This window comes from Camelina sativa, chromosome 8 (assembly GCF_000633955.1).
Source record: "Camelina sativa cultivar DH55 chromosome 8, Cs, whole genome shotgun sequence".
NCBI classification, from domain to species: domain Eukaryota; kingdom Viridiplantae; phylum Streptophyta; class Magnoliopsida; order Brassicales; family Brassicaceae; genus Camelina; species Camelina sativa.
Window position 1 is genome coordinate 5,038,156 of NC_025692.1, and position 15,545 is coordinate 5,053,700.

The following is a 15,545-nucleotide window of genomic DNA, read 5'->3' on the forward strand; positions in this document are numbered from 1 at the left end:
AGTTACAACGCGTTGACTTTTAAATACAAAAGTGGCAGTGAATCTAGCGGTAAGATATAATTTAACTGTGCAAGGTAGGTTAAAAAAAAGGTAGTTAATACATGTTCTAAGTTTCTACATAGACAAATCTTTGATCTGACTTCTTCTCTTCTTCTCTTACAAATCTCTCTTGTCTTCAGAGTCTGTCTATCTATGGGGATCTCCTTCAGCAACCGTCGACGTGACAACAACCACCACCGTCACAACCACAATCACCCTCCTCCTCCTCTTCCTCCTTCTCGTCCGCCGTACTATAACCACCCTGCCGATCCTCCCTCGCAACAACCGCCGCCTCAAAACGACTACAGCTACACTCACAACCACCTCGTTTCAACTCCACAGCTCGCTCTTCCTGCTCCTCCACCACCACAACCACCGTATTCTCAGCCTCCTCCGCCGCATATTAATCACGGACCATACGGTCAAAACCAGTATTACCCGCAACATGCTCCTCCGTATTTCACTATGATGATGAGGCCGGTTTACTTCGGTCCGCCTACGGTTCAGGTACCTCTGCCTTCTGTGGAGCACCAGAACGCGAAGAAGGTGAAGAATGCTGTCAATGTGAATAAAGCTACGGTGAAGCTCGAACCAGACGATCTTAACCCTGGTCATCATCTTGTTTCCTTCGTCTTCGATGCCGTGTTCGATGGCAGGTATAAAAACTCTTAATTTGATGATTTTACAAACCGGAATTTGTGTGAAAGTTCCCTACTTTAGAATTCGGAATTGGGATGAGATTGGCTAATTAGGGTTGATGGGACTTCTAATTTATACTGAATCTCATATTTGGATCATAAAGGTTTAAACTTTACATGATGAATCTCATATTTAGATCAAAAAGGTTTAAATTTTACATGATGTGACTCAGCTTGCTTGTAGTTACTGGAATTTAGGTTTTTTCTTTTAGGATCAATTTGATTCAATTGATCCAAGTTTAGTGATGATTATTATAACCAGAACAGGGACTAGATTGGCTAATTGCAGTTGCGGTTGTCAAGTAATTGTTTGCTACACTAAGCTAGTTTAGCTACAATATCAATCTTTATTATACTCGTGTGTGTTGCATACCAAGGTTATGGCTTTTGTGAACATTATTAAGAAGATTACCAAGAGTGAGTCTGATTGATGTGTTACTTGTCTCATTTTCAGTTTCACTGTCATGTTTTTTGCAAAGGAGGAATCAAAGTGCACAATCGTTCCGCATTTACCAGAAGCTTACCCCCCAACCAAAGTACCTTTCCAGAAAGGTACTGCGCAGAAGTTTCTACAACCTTCAGGGACAGGAACTGACTTAGGCTTCTTTTCACTGGATGATCTATCCAAACCAACAACAGAAGAGGTGTACCCACTTGTAATATCAGCCGAGACAGTAATCCCACCAAGCTCGGTTTCAGAGGAAACATTCGCTCATAAGCAAATCACACTAGCCGGTTTGGAGAAGACTAACGATAGATCTTTTAAAGTGAAAGTCATGAAACAGATCCTATGGGTTGAAGTTGAAGGAATACGATATGAACTACAGGACTTGTATGGAATCGATAACTCAACCACACAAGGTAATGCTGCGTCGGGCTTAGAAGATACCGGTGGCAAAGAATGTGTCATATGCTTGACTGAACCTAAGGACACAGCCGTCATGCCTTGTAGACATTTGGTAAAAGCTTTTTCCAATTTTCTTTGCTTTCTTCTAAACACAAGTTTTGCATTTAGTCGGTACACTTATTATTACCCGTAATTCCGAACATGAACATGCAAAGTCTGTCATTCTGTCATTTTAGACTTACTACACCAAATCTTTTACAAGAACATAGTTTTTTGGTTGAATTGTCATCACGACTAAATCATGATGTGTTGTCTCTTGCAGTGTTTATGCGGTGACTGCGCAAAAGAACTCCCGTTTCAGTCAAACAAGTGTCCCATTTGTCGAAAACCTATCGAAAGACTTGTAAAGATGAAAGTGGAAAGTAGTGATGAACAACACTGAAGGAGAGGTTTGTTCCCTTCACTTAAACACCAAGTTTGATTCTTTCTTCTTTTTCTCGGAAACCCTTGAAGCAAATTCTTATGCCCTGTTTTCTTAAACAAACCTCATTTCATACTCTGTACATATTTGTTGCTCTTAGTTTTCGGAAATTTGGAAGAAAAAACGAAAGCATCAGTAATGTAATATATATATTAGCTCTCTAATGATTCTAGAGAAGTTCTTGTTGTGTCTCTCTGCTTGAAGCACTTATTAATCTCTTTGATGTGTTATTGGATACTATTTCTTTGTATGCTTACCTGAAATTGCAACCATATGTTGGTTATAATAATGGATCGAGTCATACTCTCTAGACACCGAACCTCCTAGTAATCACTTCTATGTTAAGATAGACAGGAAAGGTTCTGGAAAGAGTTATGGATACCTCTATATGTCCCTTATTTGGCTTTCTTTTAACTCTTTCTTCTCTAGAAAGTAAAAGTTTGTGTAGAAGACAAAAAAAGGGGACCTTGATAATTACAGAAATTCAAAAGATAATAAAGAGAGATGGAACTGAAGTTGATGAAAAACATTCAAAGAAGTAATCTTTTTTTTTTTTTTTTTCCCTCTCTCCTTTTTGCTCTTTTTTCTATAAAAAAAGGCTAAAAGAAAAGGAAAAGCTGGTTTGGAGATGGAGAATGTTTCCTATTGAAGTTAAGCCTGAGAAAGAAAGAAAAAGTTAGAAAAGTGAAGTTTGAGTTCATTCTTTTTGACAGAATGTTCAAACTTTTGAAGTGAGGAAGATATTAAATATACAAAAAAAAGTCTTCATTTGATAGTAGTGAAGTGACCCTCTTCACAAGCAAAATCATTTTTACATATACCTATTGGAACCAGGTGGTATCAGAGGTCTAAGACATGATGTTTCTTATAAAGAAAAAAGTGTTTTCAAGTGTAATACAAATAAAAACATAAACATAACACTGTAAAAACGCAACACATACAATTTTGAAAGTTTTGAACAATGAAAATTGAAAACCCTAGGTGAGAGGTTCTATGTGTGATTGTCTCTGTCTTGTTTTGGACTGGACTATATATATTGGATTCGAAGTGATATATTTCCCTTTCTGCCTATGACAATTTTTACTAGTCATACCATGATGTTTAATCAAAGTTCCTCAACGATTCTCATTTATCACCTATTTCCCTGTATCAACATATTTATTTTCTTTCACTTTCCTATATATTATTTTAGACCAACCCTTCTTTTTCTCAGATTTAAATTTACAGTAAATAGGGTTCTATCAAGATGTTTTAAGTTTTAACTAACTCCACAATTGTATTCATTAGCCCGTAGAAAAAATGATCAGTGATGTTCCTCAATGGGATATTTTGCAATTAAATATCCAAGCGAGACTAGTTTTAAAAGTGTAATTTTTGGCTGAGATAAAAACTCAAAAATGAAGATAACTATGATTCAAGAACGTAAGTGTTTGAAAGATTAGTGGAACAGAACTGATGCAGCTCAAACACACAAGATAATGTGACTTTTTAAGAAATGTGCTTTTTGGATAATCAAGAAGATTCAGTAGATATATTTAAGTAAATCTCTAGGGTTTTATGTTATTTGTAATATATAAAGGGAGTGGCTCATAACTTTCGGATACATGTTAAGTAGGGATTCAATGTGCGATAGCGCATAGATGTTTGTAGCGCATGATGGCTTAGTTGAAGTTCTATTTGTGGTGTTTTAGAACTGTTGATGTAAGACGGATGCGCCAGAGTTATTGGTATTATAGGTGTTGTAAAATGTTGAAGTCTAGGTTCGGTAGTTTAGTTCAGTGTTAGTTTAGCTCTGAAGAGCCTAATTCGAATCTTGTACCACCGTCAAAGATATTATCATTTGCGTCAGTTCATACTGTCAATTCTCAACCATATATAATTACCAAAAATATTGAAACCTTTTGTTATCATTCACTCTATCAACATTCGACTATATATGGATTAATAGCCAATATGTACATAACATTTTCCATCCTAAAATATAACAATTCAAGTCGGAAACGTTTTGTGATAAGATTCGTTTAGAGAAAAGATAAAAGAAAACGAATCTATAAGGAAAAGATGGTAACAAGAGAAGAGAATAGAGACAAAAACACCAATTAATGTCATTTTGTCAATAAGAAGAAGATGACCCCATGTGAACATTGGAGACTCATGTGACTCAATCCTATCATTTTAGGCAAATATGCAGCTACAAGTTTTACCGCAATAAACACAAAATTTATTAACTCAAACGTTGATGGTTAGCTGATAAGTTGTATTCATGTTGTCGAATTCTCAAGTCTTTGAGATTTTTTTTTTTCTTTAGATCAAAGTCTTTTTTCGTTTCCTGTCAAATAATGTTGCATTAGGCAAGAATATATATTTACCCAAGAAAAAATTCAAACAGTTCAATAATGTCGTAACGTTTTAATCAAATAATTCCCCAGCCATCGTTAAAACTTTATCATAAATGTCAAAATTGTACCATGTCCTTTCGTTATAAAAGACTTGGCCTATATCATACAATAGATATGCGAGTTAACTTTACTTTTTGTCCTATCCAATTATATGGTACAAAACTACAAATTACTCTCACTGAAATATCTACTAGATTTTTTACGAGTAACGTTTTCACATTTTTGTTGTTTGCTTCAACACCCCCTAACATGCCTTGTATCTCGTCCGTTGGAATATATAAAACATATATGATTATATATTCCATACAAACTATAGTTTACATTAAACCTATAGTTTACGTGTAAGAAAATCGTCGGATATAATTAAAAAGCGTGAACAACCTAATTACAAAATTCGGGTTTATGATCATATCCATGTACAATGCATTTATGTTAGCTAATGGTACGATCACATTTATCGCATGCTAACAACTATTACTAGTTAACATCTTATAGTTTGCACTCTTAGGATTTGAAATTTAATTATGTACGTGGTGTTATTATTTCTTTGTCTTTGACCATAATACTTCGGGAAAATATTCCAATGAGAAATTAGAAAAGTACTTTAGATACTCAAACTGAGAAAAATTTTAAGTTTTAGTCCTGTTTAAAAGATATTCTGCAAAATAAATTTTGTTGGTTTTACCATTTTTCTACCACGCACACGACACGACATTTTCACAAATGTACATTAATTAAAAATGTATATTATTCAATAAGCAAGTATGATATGATGATCGAAGTTAAAATGAACCCATGCATTGGTAGCATTATTATGGTAGTTACTTGTTAGAGTTGGGTTTGGACGTAAGTTCAGAGGTTCACACATGTTCAATGCTTCAATTTTTGGTTTTTGCTACGATCAAATGCGTTGTACATGAACCACTTGGTGGTTTGGGATTTGGCCAAAAACAACTAATTCGTGGTGGATTTGCCAAAAAAAATATATAGATAGGATGACCAAATAACATGCTCATATTTGATATCAGTCCGTGTTTAGGCGTTTGGAAATTAAATATTAATTAGAAGAAACAAAATTCATGAAATTTGTATAAATTTGTGTATGCATGTGTGTGCATAACCTTTCTTTTCTCTTTACTAATTTTTGGTTTTATTCGCTTTACTTATTGACAGGTATCACTAGTGAATTTTTCTTTTTTTCGTCAAACAGTTAAATCTTTAAAGGAAGAAAAGAGTATAATTATATATTTTAATTTTTTTTTTGTCAAAAATATTTTAATTAAAAACCAAAAGGAAACTAAAATAAGGGGAGAGTGTTTCATGCCATGTTTACATAATTTAGGCTTTTGAGACAAAGGGCAATAATGATATATGCGTAGAAGAAAAGTGACTAAACTTAGTAAAAATAAATGCTTAATTACACCAAAATTAAGAAAAACTGATGCGGCCGAAAAACGTGATTATGTTAACTCGTAAGGGTGAGGCCTTCATCATTTACCCAACCCTACCTTTTTTTGTTATGTTTTTCTTTCTACCATTTTCTCTCTTTTTAGTCATTATTAGTTTCGAACAACATATATATATAGTAGCATTTTTGAATTCATTATTTAAGGTTTAATCTCTTTTTTTCCCATTAAGACAAAAAGTAATAAATTTAAACCCCCATATTCTTATGCCCAAATCTCTCTTTAGTCTTAACGTGTCTCTTTCTTTAACTAATTTTGTCATTTTTTTCATCTAGTTGGTCCCACTATTTCATGTTTTAACTTTTACTAAATTATTGAAGATATATTAATTGTCGACCAAAATGTTATTGCTCTACGTACTGATAGACTAGTATTTTAAATTTCACGCATAGTTTTGGTGTGGGAAACTATCATCGTCTATTTGTAGTTTTTTATGTTGCTCCTTCTATTTCTTATATACAGATTTTATATATCATTACAAAATTGGATAAGCATTAGAGTGCCGGCTCCAATTATGGGTGTTGTTTAGATTATTAGATAGAGTAAATGTATTGGCTAGTTTCTATTATTACCAAACCTGATCCGTGGTGATTTTTATATGAAACGAAATAAATACACAAATCGAGTATATAATTGTTAATGATTGAAAAGACAAGCCATGCGCGATATGATATAATTGCGAGTATGTGAATCGATATGGTCAATAGTTTCTTTGAATCGTAAAAGTAAATTAATCATGATTGGGGCATACAGTCATATAAATCAAACCAGAAAGATAAGAACTCTTATGTTGTTTTTTCTGTTTGCTTTAATTTTTCATTTTATTTTCTCCACCTTTTTGTGCATGACACTCCATGTTTTGAGCCGGTCTGAAAAGTCCATGTGATATATAATTTTAATCCAAATATATTTAGTTCGACCATAAATCAAACGATATTAAGTAAAACACTAACAAAATACAAAAGTCTAAACCGGATGAAAACCAAATCAAAGGACTAAAATGTCAAGAGTTTCTCATGATTCTTTCATAACGGAGATTAATTTTTGCAGGAAAATGAACTTCTTGCAGCCCCATATATAAATCATATATTTACATATATATTTTTAGTACATTTTATATTTTGTTAAATATAATTTTATATCTATTAATAATAACACAACTTTAAAATGGCCATACATGAACGTGGTTGCCTGAGCGACGTATTCGCTTTGTATCGCATTTAGTTACATATGTATATTCCTTCACACTAATTTATTTGAGTTAATCTTGTAGAGCGTGATCCAATTCAACACCCACTCTGATTTTTCAAAACATAGTTAAATCGTTACCATACATATTAGGTATTTTGCGCCCAAAAAAAAAACATATTAGGTTAAAACCATAATTAACATAATATATATTAAAACATATATTAGTATATACTATAAAACAATACTAATTAATATTATAAATGGATGATTTAAATGACTTGTTTGATGATATCAAGCCTATATAAAATTATCATATTATTATCTTATAATATTTCTCTAAATATTACATGTATAAATATTGATGAATGGTGTCTCTGTGATGTCTTATAAGTTAAAAGTTGCTTGTACATTTATCATTTCTAAAAACATTGCTTATGGGACGATGTGTTAGTCAAATTTTGTTGTTTGTTCATGATGTTTTATTTAATTTTTTTTTTATCTCATTGCTTTTCAAAAGAATTCTTATGTATTAATACTCAGATTAAAAAAATTAGAATTTAATTTATGTCATATAAAATATTTAGAGAAGCCTGAAAGATTTTCAAAAGTTTTTTTTTTGCTTTTATTTTGTTTGTTTCTTGCCGAAATAATATTTAAACGGATACGTTATCACAAAATATCGGAACATATTTTTGTTTCTTTGTTTATTGCCGAAATAATATTAAAACGGATATGTTATCACAAAATAACGGAATATATTTTTGTTTGTTTGTTTATCACCGAAATAATGTTAAAACGGATATGTTATCACAAACTAACGGAACATATTTTATTTCTTTGTTTATCGTTGAAATATTTTTGTTTGTTTGTTTATCTCTGAAATAATGTTAAAACGGATACGTTATCACACAATATCGGAACATATTTTTGTTTTGTTTGTTTCTTGTCGAAAGAAAGTAAAAACAGATATGTTATCACAAAAGGTTGGAACATATTTGTAGTTGATCATACATGTGAATACCGTTTTTAGTTTAGATTTTTAAATTGTTTTAATTAATTAATTTTCTGAAAACCAAAAATAAAATATAAAGATTGAATTAGACTGTTAGGAATAATTGGTTCTTAAAAAACTTTTTATTAAATTTTCGAAATTAATTTATTGTGGTAAGAAAGAATAAAAAGATCATTCCAAAATTTAATGTAGCAAAATTCCTAGGACCGGTTTATACGGAAGGAATAAAGAGAAACAAGTTCACGTTTTTCATCACATAGTAACGTCAAATTAACCGGCTTATTGTCGTGATCAAGAAATCCAATTAATCTAATTTAATGCCCAATAAACAATTATTTATTTAGTTGAGGCCAAGCCGAGCCACATAAGCCGAGCTCTTCCAATAAAGTGGAAAAAAAAAATTAAATTAAACAGCACATTTCTTATATAGGAGATGTTATGAATATTCACATAATGTTCTTAGCCCCCAGTTGGCCCGAGTTCCAACGTTTCCTTTGTACGTTATAGTTTATTTTCACACTGTTATTGTATTACTACTATATTTCATATGTACTCAGTTACTAATTTTGACAAACACTGAACGAGCTAAAATCATAAAATCCATGTGTATCTGAAGAATGAAGATATATTTAATATATACGGATTTAGAACATTAAAAAAACGGTGATACCAATAATAACTCAACTCCTAAAACCAGATACTTTAAATGACACATACTCCTAATCTAGTTTGACAATTTACTTTTCACATCTCTAACCATTAAATTATAATAATGACCAAAAAAATAAAATAAAAAAGATTTGTAAATATATAAACACCAAAATAAGAGTACTGCACTCACTTCATTTCTCCCTAATAAATTAAAAGCCCATCTTAAAAAAGATAACCAAGTAGCAAACTTTGCCATCATCCCTCCTCTCTTTATCTCTCTCTCTTCTCTCCCTCTCATTCTGAAATAGATGAAGTAGAGAAGTTAATGTTCACCAAACTTACTGTAAAGTCTGAAACTCTTTCTTCCTCCTTCTTCTTCTTCTTCTTCTTCTTTGCTTCATTCAAGTAAGTCTCCTCTGCTTTCTGAAAATCTTCTCTCTGCATAGTTGGTCTTCCTTGTATAGCAAATAGCCAATAAGAAAAGGAGACTTCTTTCTCTCAAAAAGCATATTTTGTGTTTCCTCTCAGAAAATGTATAAAACATGTGTGATGTTTTTACTTCTTCTTTCTTCCTAAATCTATCATCTTTTAGTTAGTAACATTTTCTCCGTTGTTGATATTTTTTGCAGATTAAAAACGTTCAAGAAACCAGAGGATTTGTCTCAGATCTAGTAACAACAGTAAGATATATTTGAATTTTCGTTACTAGTTGCAAGAGACAAAAAATGAGTAAAGAAGAGTTTATGAAGATCCAGGTTTGCTCATTACCTTTACTTCTTTTGATGTTTTTTTTATATATATTCTTACAAGTAAGTAACATGATAATTTACTCTGTTTCTTTTTGTTGTTGTTGTTTGTTTGTTGTGTAGACTTGTGTTCTCAAAGTGAACATTCACTGTGATGGTTGTAAGCAGAAAGTGAAGAAAATCTTGCAGAAAATTGAAGGTGAGAAAAAACAAAAAACTTCCAAATTTTTTTTTTGACTTTTTAATTTGAAAAAAACAAATCTTATGTCATCAAGATTTGACTTAACACTCCAAAGTCCTTTGTTGATCTTAGGTGTTTTCACGACAAAGATAGACGCAGAGCAAGGGAAAGTGACTGTATCTGGAAACGTAGACCCGGCAGTGCTAATCAAGAAGCTCTTGAAGTCTGGTAAACATGCCGAAGTCTGGGGAGGAGCTCCAAAGGCGAATAACAACAACAATCAGAACCAACCCAACTTGGTCAATCAGTTCAAAGGCATGCAGATTGATCACGGCGGCAAAGGCGGTGGTGGTAATCCCCCCGGTGGTAATAATAACAACAAAGGCCCAAAGAACGGTGGTGGTGGTGGCGGAGGCGGTGGTGGTGGGCCACCGAAGATGGTTCTTCCGCAGCTAACTCCACAGCAGATGCAGCAGTTGAATCCTCAGCAGCTACAACAACTTCAGCAGCTACAACAACTTCAAGATCTGAAGCTTCCTCCTCAGTTAAAGGGTGGTCCGGGTCCAGGTCCTGGACCTGTTCCTATGAACAAGAATCCTCAGATGCCTGTTAATCCTAATCAGAAGGCTGTGAAGTTCAATGTTCCTGAAGATGATGATGAGGAGGATGATTTCAGTGACGAGTTCGATGATGAGTTTGATGAAGATGACGACGAGTTTGATGATGATCTGGAGGATGATGAGTTTGACGACCACCCACCTCCGCCTAACAAGATGAAGCCTATGATGGGTGGTGGTGGCGGTGGACCTGGACCTGGTGGTAACATGATGATGCCTAACATGATGATGCCTAACGCTCAGCAGATGTTAAACGCTCATAAAAACGGCGGTGGTGGTCCTGGACCCGCCGGTGGTAAAATTGAGGGTAAAGGTATGCCTTTCCCTGCTCAAATGGCTGGCGGTGGCGGAGGAAACGGTAGTAAGAAGGGCGGTCCCGGTGGAGGAGGCGGTGGCGGTGGTAATATGGTTAACCAGAACCAAGGCGGAGGGAAGAACGGTGGTAAAGGCGGCGGTGGTGGACATCCCTTAGATGGAAAAATGGTCGGAGGTGGCGGCGGCGGTCCTAACGGTAACAAAGGAGGTGGGGGAGGCCAGATGAATGCTGGCCCTAACGGTGGTAAAAAGGGCGGTGGAGGCGGCGGAGGAGGACCCATGAGTGGAGGACTCCCGCCGGGTTTCCGTCCAATGGGAGGCGGTGGTGGCGGTGGAGGACCTCCGGCCATGAGTATGCCAATGGGCGGTGCAATGGGTGGCCCAATGGGCGGAGCAATGGGTAGTCTACCACAAATGGGCGGTGGTCCTGGTCCTGGTCCAATGGGTAATAATATGCAGGCAGTTCAAGGATTACCCGCAATGGGTCCAGGCGGTGGTGGCGGCGGCGGTGCATCCGGAGGAGCACCACCAGGATATTTCCAAGGCCAAGTCCCAGGCAGCGGCGGAGGTGGACAAGACTCAATGCCGGCGGGAAACCCCTATTTGCAACAACAGCAACAGCAGCAACAACAACAATACTTAGCCGCTGTTATGAACCAGCAAAGAGCCATGGGCAATGAGCGGTTCCAGCCGATGATGTACGCTCGACCACCGCCAGCTGTAAACTATATGCCACCTCAACCGCACCAACAACATCCATACCCGTATCCATACCCGTATCCACACCAACACCCGTATCCGCCTCACAATGGTGACCAGTATTCTGATTACTTCAGTGATGAGAACACATCAAGCTGCAATATCATGTGAATGTGAACAACAACAACAAACAAAAACTTTCCATAGTTTGTGTCCGGTCTGTGATTATACATGGAAATGGTTTTTTTTTTTCTTCTTTTTTCATAATTATTGGGGGTTTCTTAGAATCCTTCTTTTTTTCCTCCAACGGATCGATCCTACGTTATATTAGGATTTTTTTTTAATTTGTGATAGTTCTTAAGTAAGTTTATAGAATCATAATATAAAATCAAACGAATATTATATATTCAGTACTTGTTTATTTTTTTCTCTGGGTTCTTACTTTCTTAATGAGATCCTAGTGTTCATATGTTGTTTATATGTTTCAGAAAAATAAAATAGAAAAATTAAACCATAATGGAATGATTTCTTTTATATTCTGTACTTGTTTTTTTCTTATTTTATATTATTATAAAGAATATACACAATTGCGATGAACAAGTTTGGTAGATACTACTAGATACCAAACCCTTTCAGAAAATAAAATCCGACTGCAATTAGTGATATTGACGCTTTTGAATAACTCTTTTTTTAAAAAAAAAACATTAATTAATTAGTACTTACTAACTGAGCAAAAAAATAAATAATGGAATTGGACTTGTGTCCCACCCACTATTATTTTAGATCATTTTGTCCAATTGGTTTTTGGCTTTAATTTTTTTCACTTTTATTATTAGGTTTGAATAGATTTCTAAAAAGAAAAAAGATTACAAGGACAAAAGTAAACAGATCAGTTGCATTTAAATAAAAAAAATAAAGGAGACAATAAGAACGCTGATTGTGAGAGGAATAGGATGGCAACCTTTGCTTTTCAAGACTGTTTTGTTTAAGTAAATTTATTTTTTTAAAGTAGTAATAATAATACATTTTGCCTTTTTAGCCCTTCTCACATTTACACAGTATACACCGCGATCGATTACTACATCATAAACGGGACGTGTTAAGTTTTGGTCGCGGCAGAAGGATGCGTTTGGAAACGTTAGGTTGATGTCTACATATATTAATTAGACTGATAAGCCAATGTTTTGTGTTAGCCGGTTTTAATCTCTTAACAAGTCAAAGCTTATAACTTACGAATGAAAACAAAAGATGATCATCATCATTTGTTGGGACTATGATGATGTATGACTGAATGATCAACATGATGGTGATGATGATGATGATGATGATGGACGATGAGTGGGACCTAGAGAAGTGAGATTAAATGTGCTTGCGGCAGCTATGTAGTAATTGGCGTCACTGAGACACAGACTCAGCACACGTTTCTTATCCTTCTTCTTCTTCTTTCTTATGCTTTTTATGTTTTTTATTAACGTGACAGTAACACACAAAACTTATTTAAGAAGACGCTTTGGATTCGTCCAGATTTTGCTTCTTTCATACGTATTCTTTTTTTTTTTTCCGTTTAAAGTTATTTTATTGTTTTCCCCAAAAAAAAATAACTCTCGTACACCGCAATTTGCATATCTACAATGGGAAAACATATTAACACTAGTTTGTTTTCTTAGTACGTAATAATTTATGGACCAAAAAAAGAAGAAGAAGAGTGTTGAAATGAGAAGACAAGTTAAGGCATCATCAGAAACAGGCTGCTCGAGGTCCGACACTTGTTTCATCATCCCTTTGTTTGTTCTTTGCAGTTCCAAACACTATCCTCACGGCGATTTACTTACTAGTTTACCATACTACTCCGTAAAAACTGCGTTAGCGTTACCACTTTTATTTACAAACTAAAAAATCCGTTACGGATATTGACAAAACAACCCATCTTTTTCTCCCTGTTTTCTCTTTGGGTCTCATAGTTTTTATTTTGTCCCTTTGTATTATTTCATTTCATTGTTTAGCCATGGCCAAAAGCGAAAAAGTGAAACTTCCGAGTGTTCACATGTTACAATAAGAATGTTTAGTTAATCGGCTCTTTAGGAAACTTAAACTAAATAAAAATATCAAACAAACATTGAAGTTGTAGCAATACAGCTGTGACTTTAACTTTCAAAATATCACAAATGTTTTACAATTACTAAGTTATGTTTGGTCACAAAAAGGTATAATTAATCAGGATAGTTTTGTCATCAATTAACTTGTTAATGAAGTTATAGCAATACTTTTATTATAACTAGAGTAAATGAAACCAAAGTGTTTCAGCTTCTGCTACAAGCTGATCTAGTCGGTTCGCAACCGTCCAATAAGAAAAAAGCCAAGTCATAATCAATTAAAATAATTGAGAGTTTATAACGTCTGCAACCACAGCCGTTCGATTGAAGATCTCTCAGATGGAGCCAGAGAAGGGAAGGCTCGGCTGTCGAGGAGACGCGTACGCAGGACCCTACATTTGGCTCCTCTCCCCTCACTGCCGGTTACGAAACCGCTCGAACCACGAATGATGACGTGATGTGTTGTTGGTTAACGCCGTTAAAATGCCATAATTGTCATGTCAAATGTAAAGTATAAATAAGGACATTTTGATTATAGTATTGTATATGTAAATATATATACTACTACTACTCTTTAAGAAAAGAGGGGCCACGTAATTTATAAAGTTGGTATATTTCATAATTACAATCACAGAAAGAAGAAAAAAAAGAAGAGAAAAGGAGCTTTTGAGAATTAACGCAAATGTTCCCTAGTCGTACCATGAAAACCTGCAGACCAATCGAATTGCGGGCAATAGCCAATTCCACGTATTCGTTAATTTAACTAAATTTGATCATTAGTTTTTGAAATAAATAGAATAGTTTCTTTTTCCCCATTTTACATGGTTTGTAAGTTCTAACCAATTATATTATCAGAAACCTAAACAAGTAAACATATTTTTCAATAGCTCCAATTACCTCGTCAAATGTCAAGACTGAAAAAAATGCAAAACGTAGAAAGATTTCTAACATGTCTGATTAAAACTTACATCAGTTCTTTTTATTGATCATCATCATATATACTAGACCTTTTTGGCATGCATGTAAATAATGTATACGAACGAGTACATGATAGTAAAAAACGACATGCAATAAGTTATTTTTTTTTGTGTGGGTACATACATACATTAAAAAATAGAGATGGATGTGACAGAAACAGAAAGAGCGTGTGTGATATTGAAAGCCCCGAAAAGAGATTATTGGAGAAGGGAAGTGAGCACATGGAGAGGCTCATTTGTGTTTCCGATGATGTAAGAAGGGAATATTACAAACCAACAAAAGTCAAATCTGTCTTATTTGGAAACTCAAGGATCTGTAAATCGTTTTGACAACAAATCAATCGGGACACTCAGAACAAATATATAAGAATAAAAATGAGAAAATTTTCACTTTTTTATTTGGAAAAAAAACGTACAAAGATTCCCAAGATTATATAAACAAAAGTAACAGCAGAATTTTTTTAGGAAATTAGTTCTGAATTTGATTTTGTGGTTATATACATAATGATTAACAAACTTGTGTAAGTTGGATTTGGATTCGAGTTTGCCATAATTTATATAGTTTGCGCAAAAGTTCAAACCTTCCTTTTATCAAAGCTAACTTCTTCTCCTTGACATGTTACTAGCATTCGTCAATATTCTCTAACCATCCCAAAATGGTCAGTGCATACTTCTGTTTTCGTAAACGCATTATCGCAAAATGTTGTCGTATCAAAACCTAACAAAATAAAAATCAATTATTCGCTGAAATAACATCTAAATTTTTAGTGCACTCTCCACCTCCTGCTTTCTTTTTTTTTTTTTTTTTTTTGGTTTCTCAAATTTGGACAGCTTTTACATATACTCCTCCCATTATAAAAGTTATTAATATGTTGACTTTCTTCGGACAGAAGAAAAAAAGAGAAAAATTAAATGGATCACGTGAAGCTGATATAAGAAGCAAAGCAGAGACCACTTTGACAAACAACTAAGCAAGTATGCTAAAAAGTCTTTGACTATTAATAATTGAACCACACGCTTTCTTACAGTTTTTTTTTTCTTTATTAATCTCAATTAAATTAGTATTTTGTTAATGTACTTACTACTTATTGACTGTTCCAATTATCTTTTTTAGGGTCTGTAACACTAACATT

General features: G+C 34.2%; 2 protein-coding genes across 3 annotated transcripts; both read left to right on the forward strand.

Annotated features, from left to right (window-relative positions):
- Positions 122 to 2,321, forward strand: LOC104706225 (probable E3 ubiquitin-protein ligase LUL3). Its single transcript, XM_010422392.2, has 3 exons — positions 122 to 695; positions 1,192 to 1,696; positions 1,907 to 2,321. Exons 1-3 carry the CDS (start codon positions 193 to 195, stop codon positions 2,024 to 2,026), a joined length of 1,128 nt encoding a protein of 375 aa, XP_010420694.1. The 5' UTR covers positions 122 to 192; the 3' UTR covers positions 2,027 to 2,321.
- On the forward strand, positions 8,975 to 11,795 carry LOC104706226 (translation initiation factor IF-2-like). 2 transcript variants are annotated; one of them, XM_010422394.2, is made up of 4 exons: positions 8,975 to 9,317; positions 9,414 to 9,539; positions 9,654 to 9,729; positions 9,844 to 11,795. In XM_010422394.2, exons 2-4 carry the CDS (start codon positions 9,510 to 9,512, stop codon positions 11,511 to 11,513), a joined length of 1,776 nt encoding a protein of 591 aa, XP_010420696.1. In that variant the 5' UTR covers positions 8,975 to 9,317; positions 9,414 to 9,509; the 3' UTR covers positions 11,514 to 11,795. The 2 variants fall into 2 exon arrangements, with proteins under 2 accessions (XP_010420696.1, XP_010420695.1); XM_010422393.2 differs by having other exon boundaries at positions 8,975 to 9,189.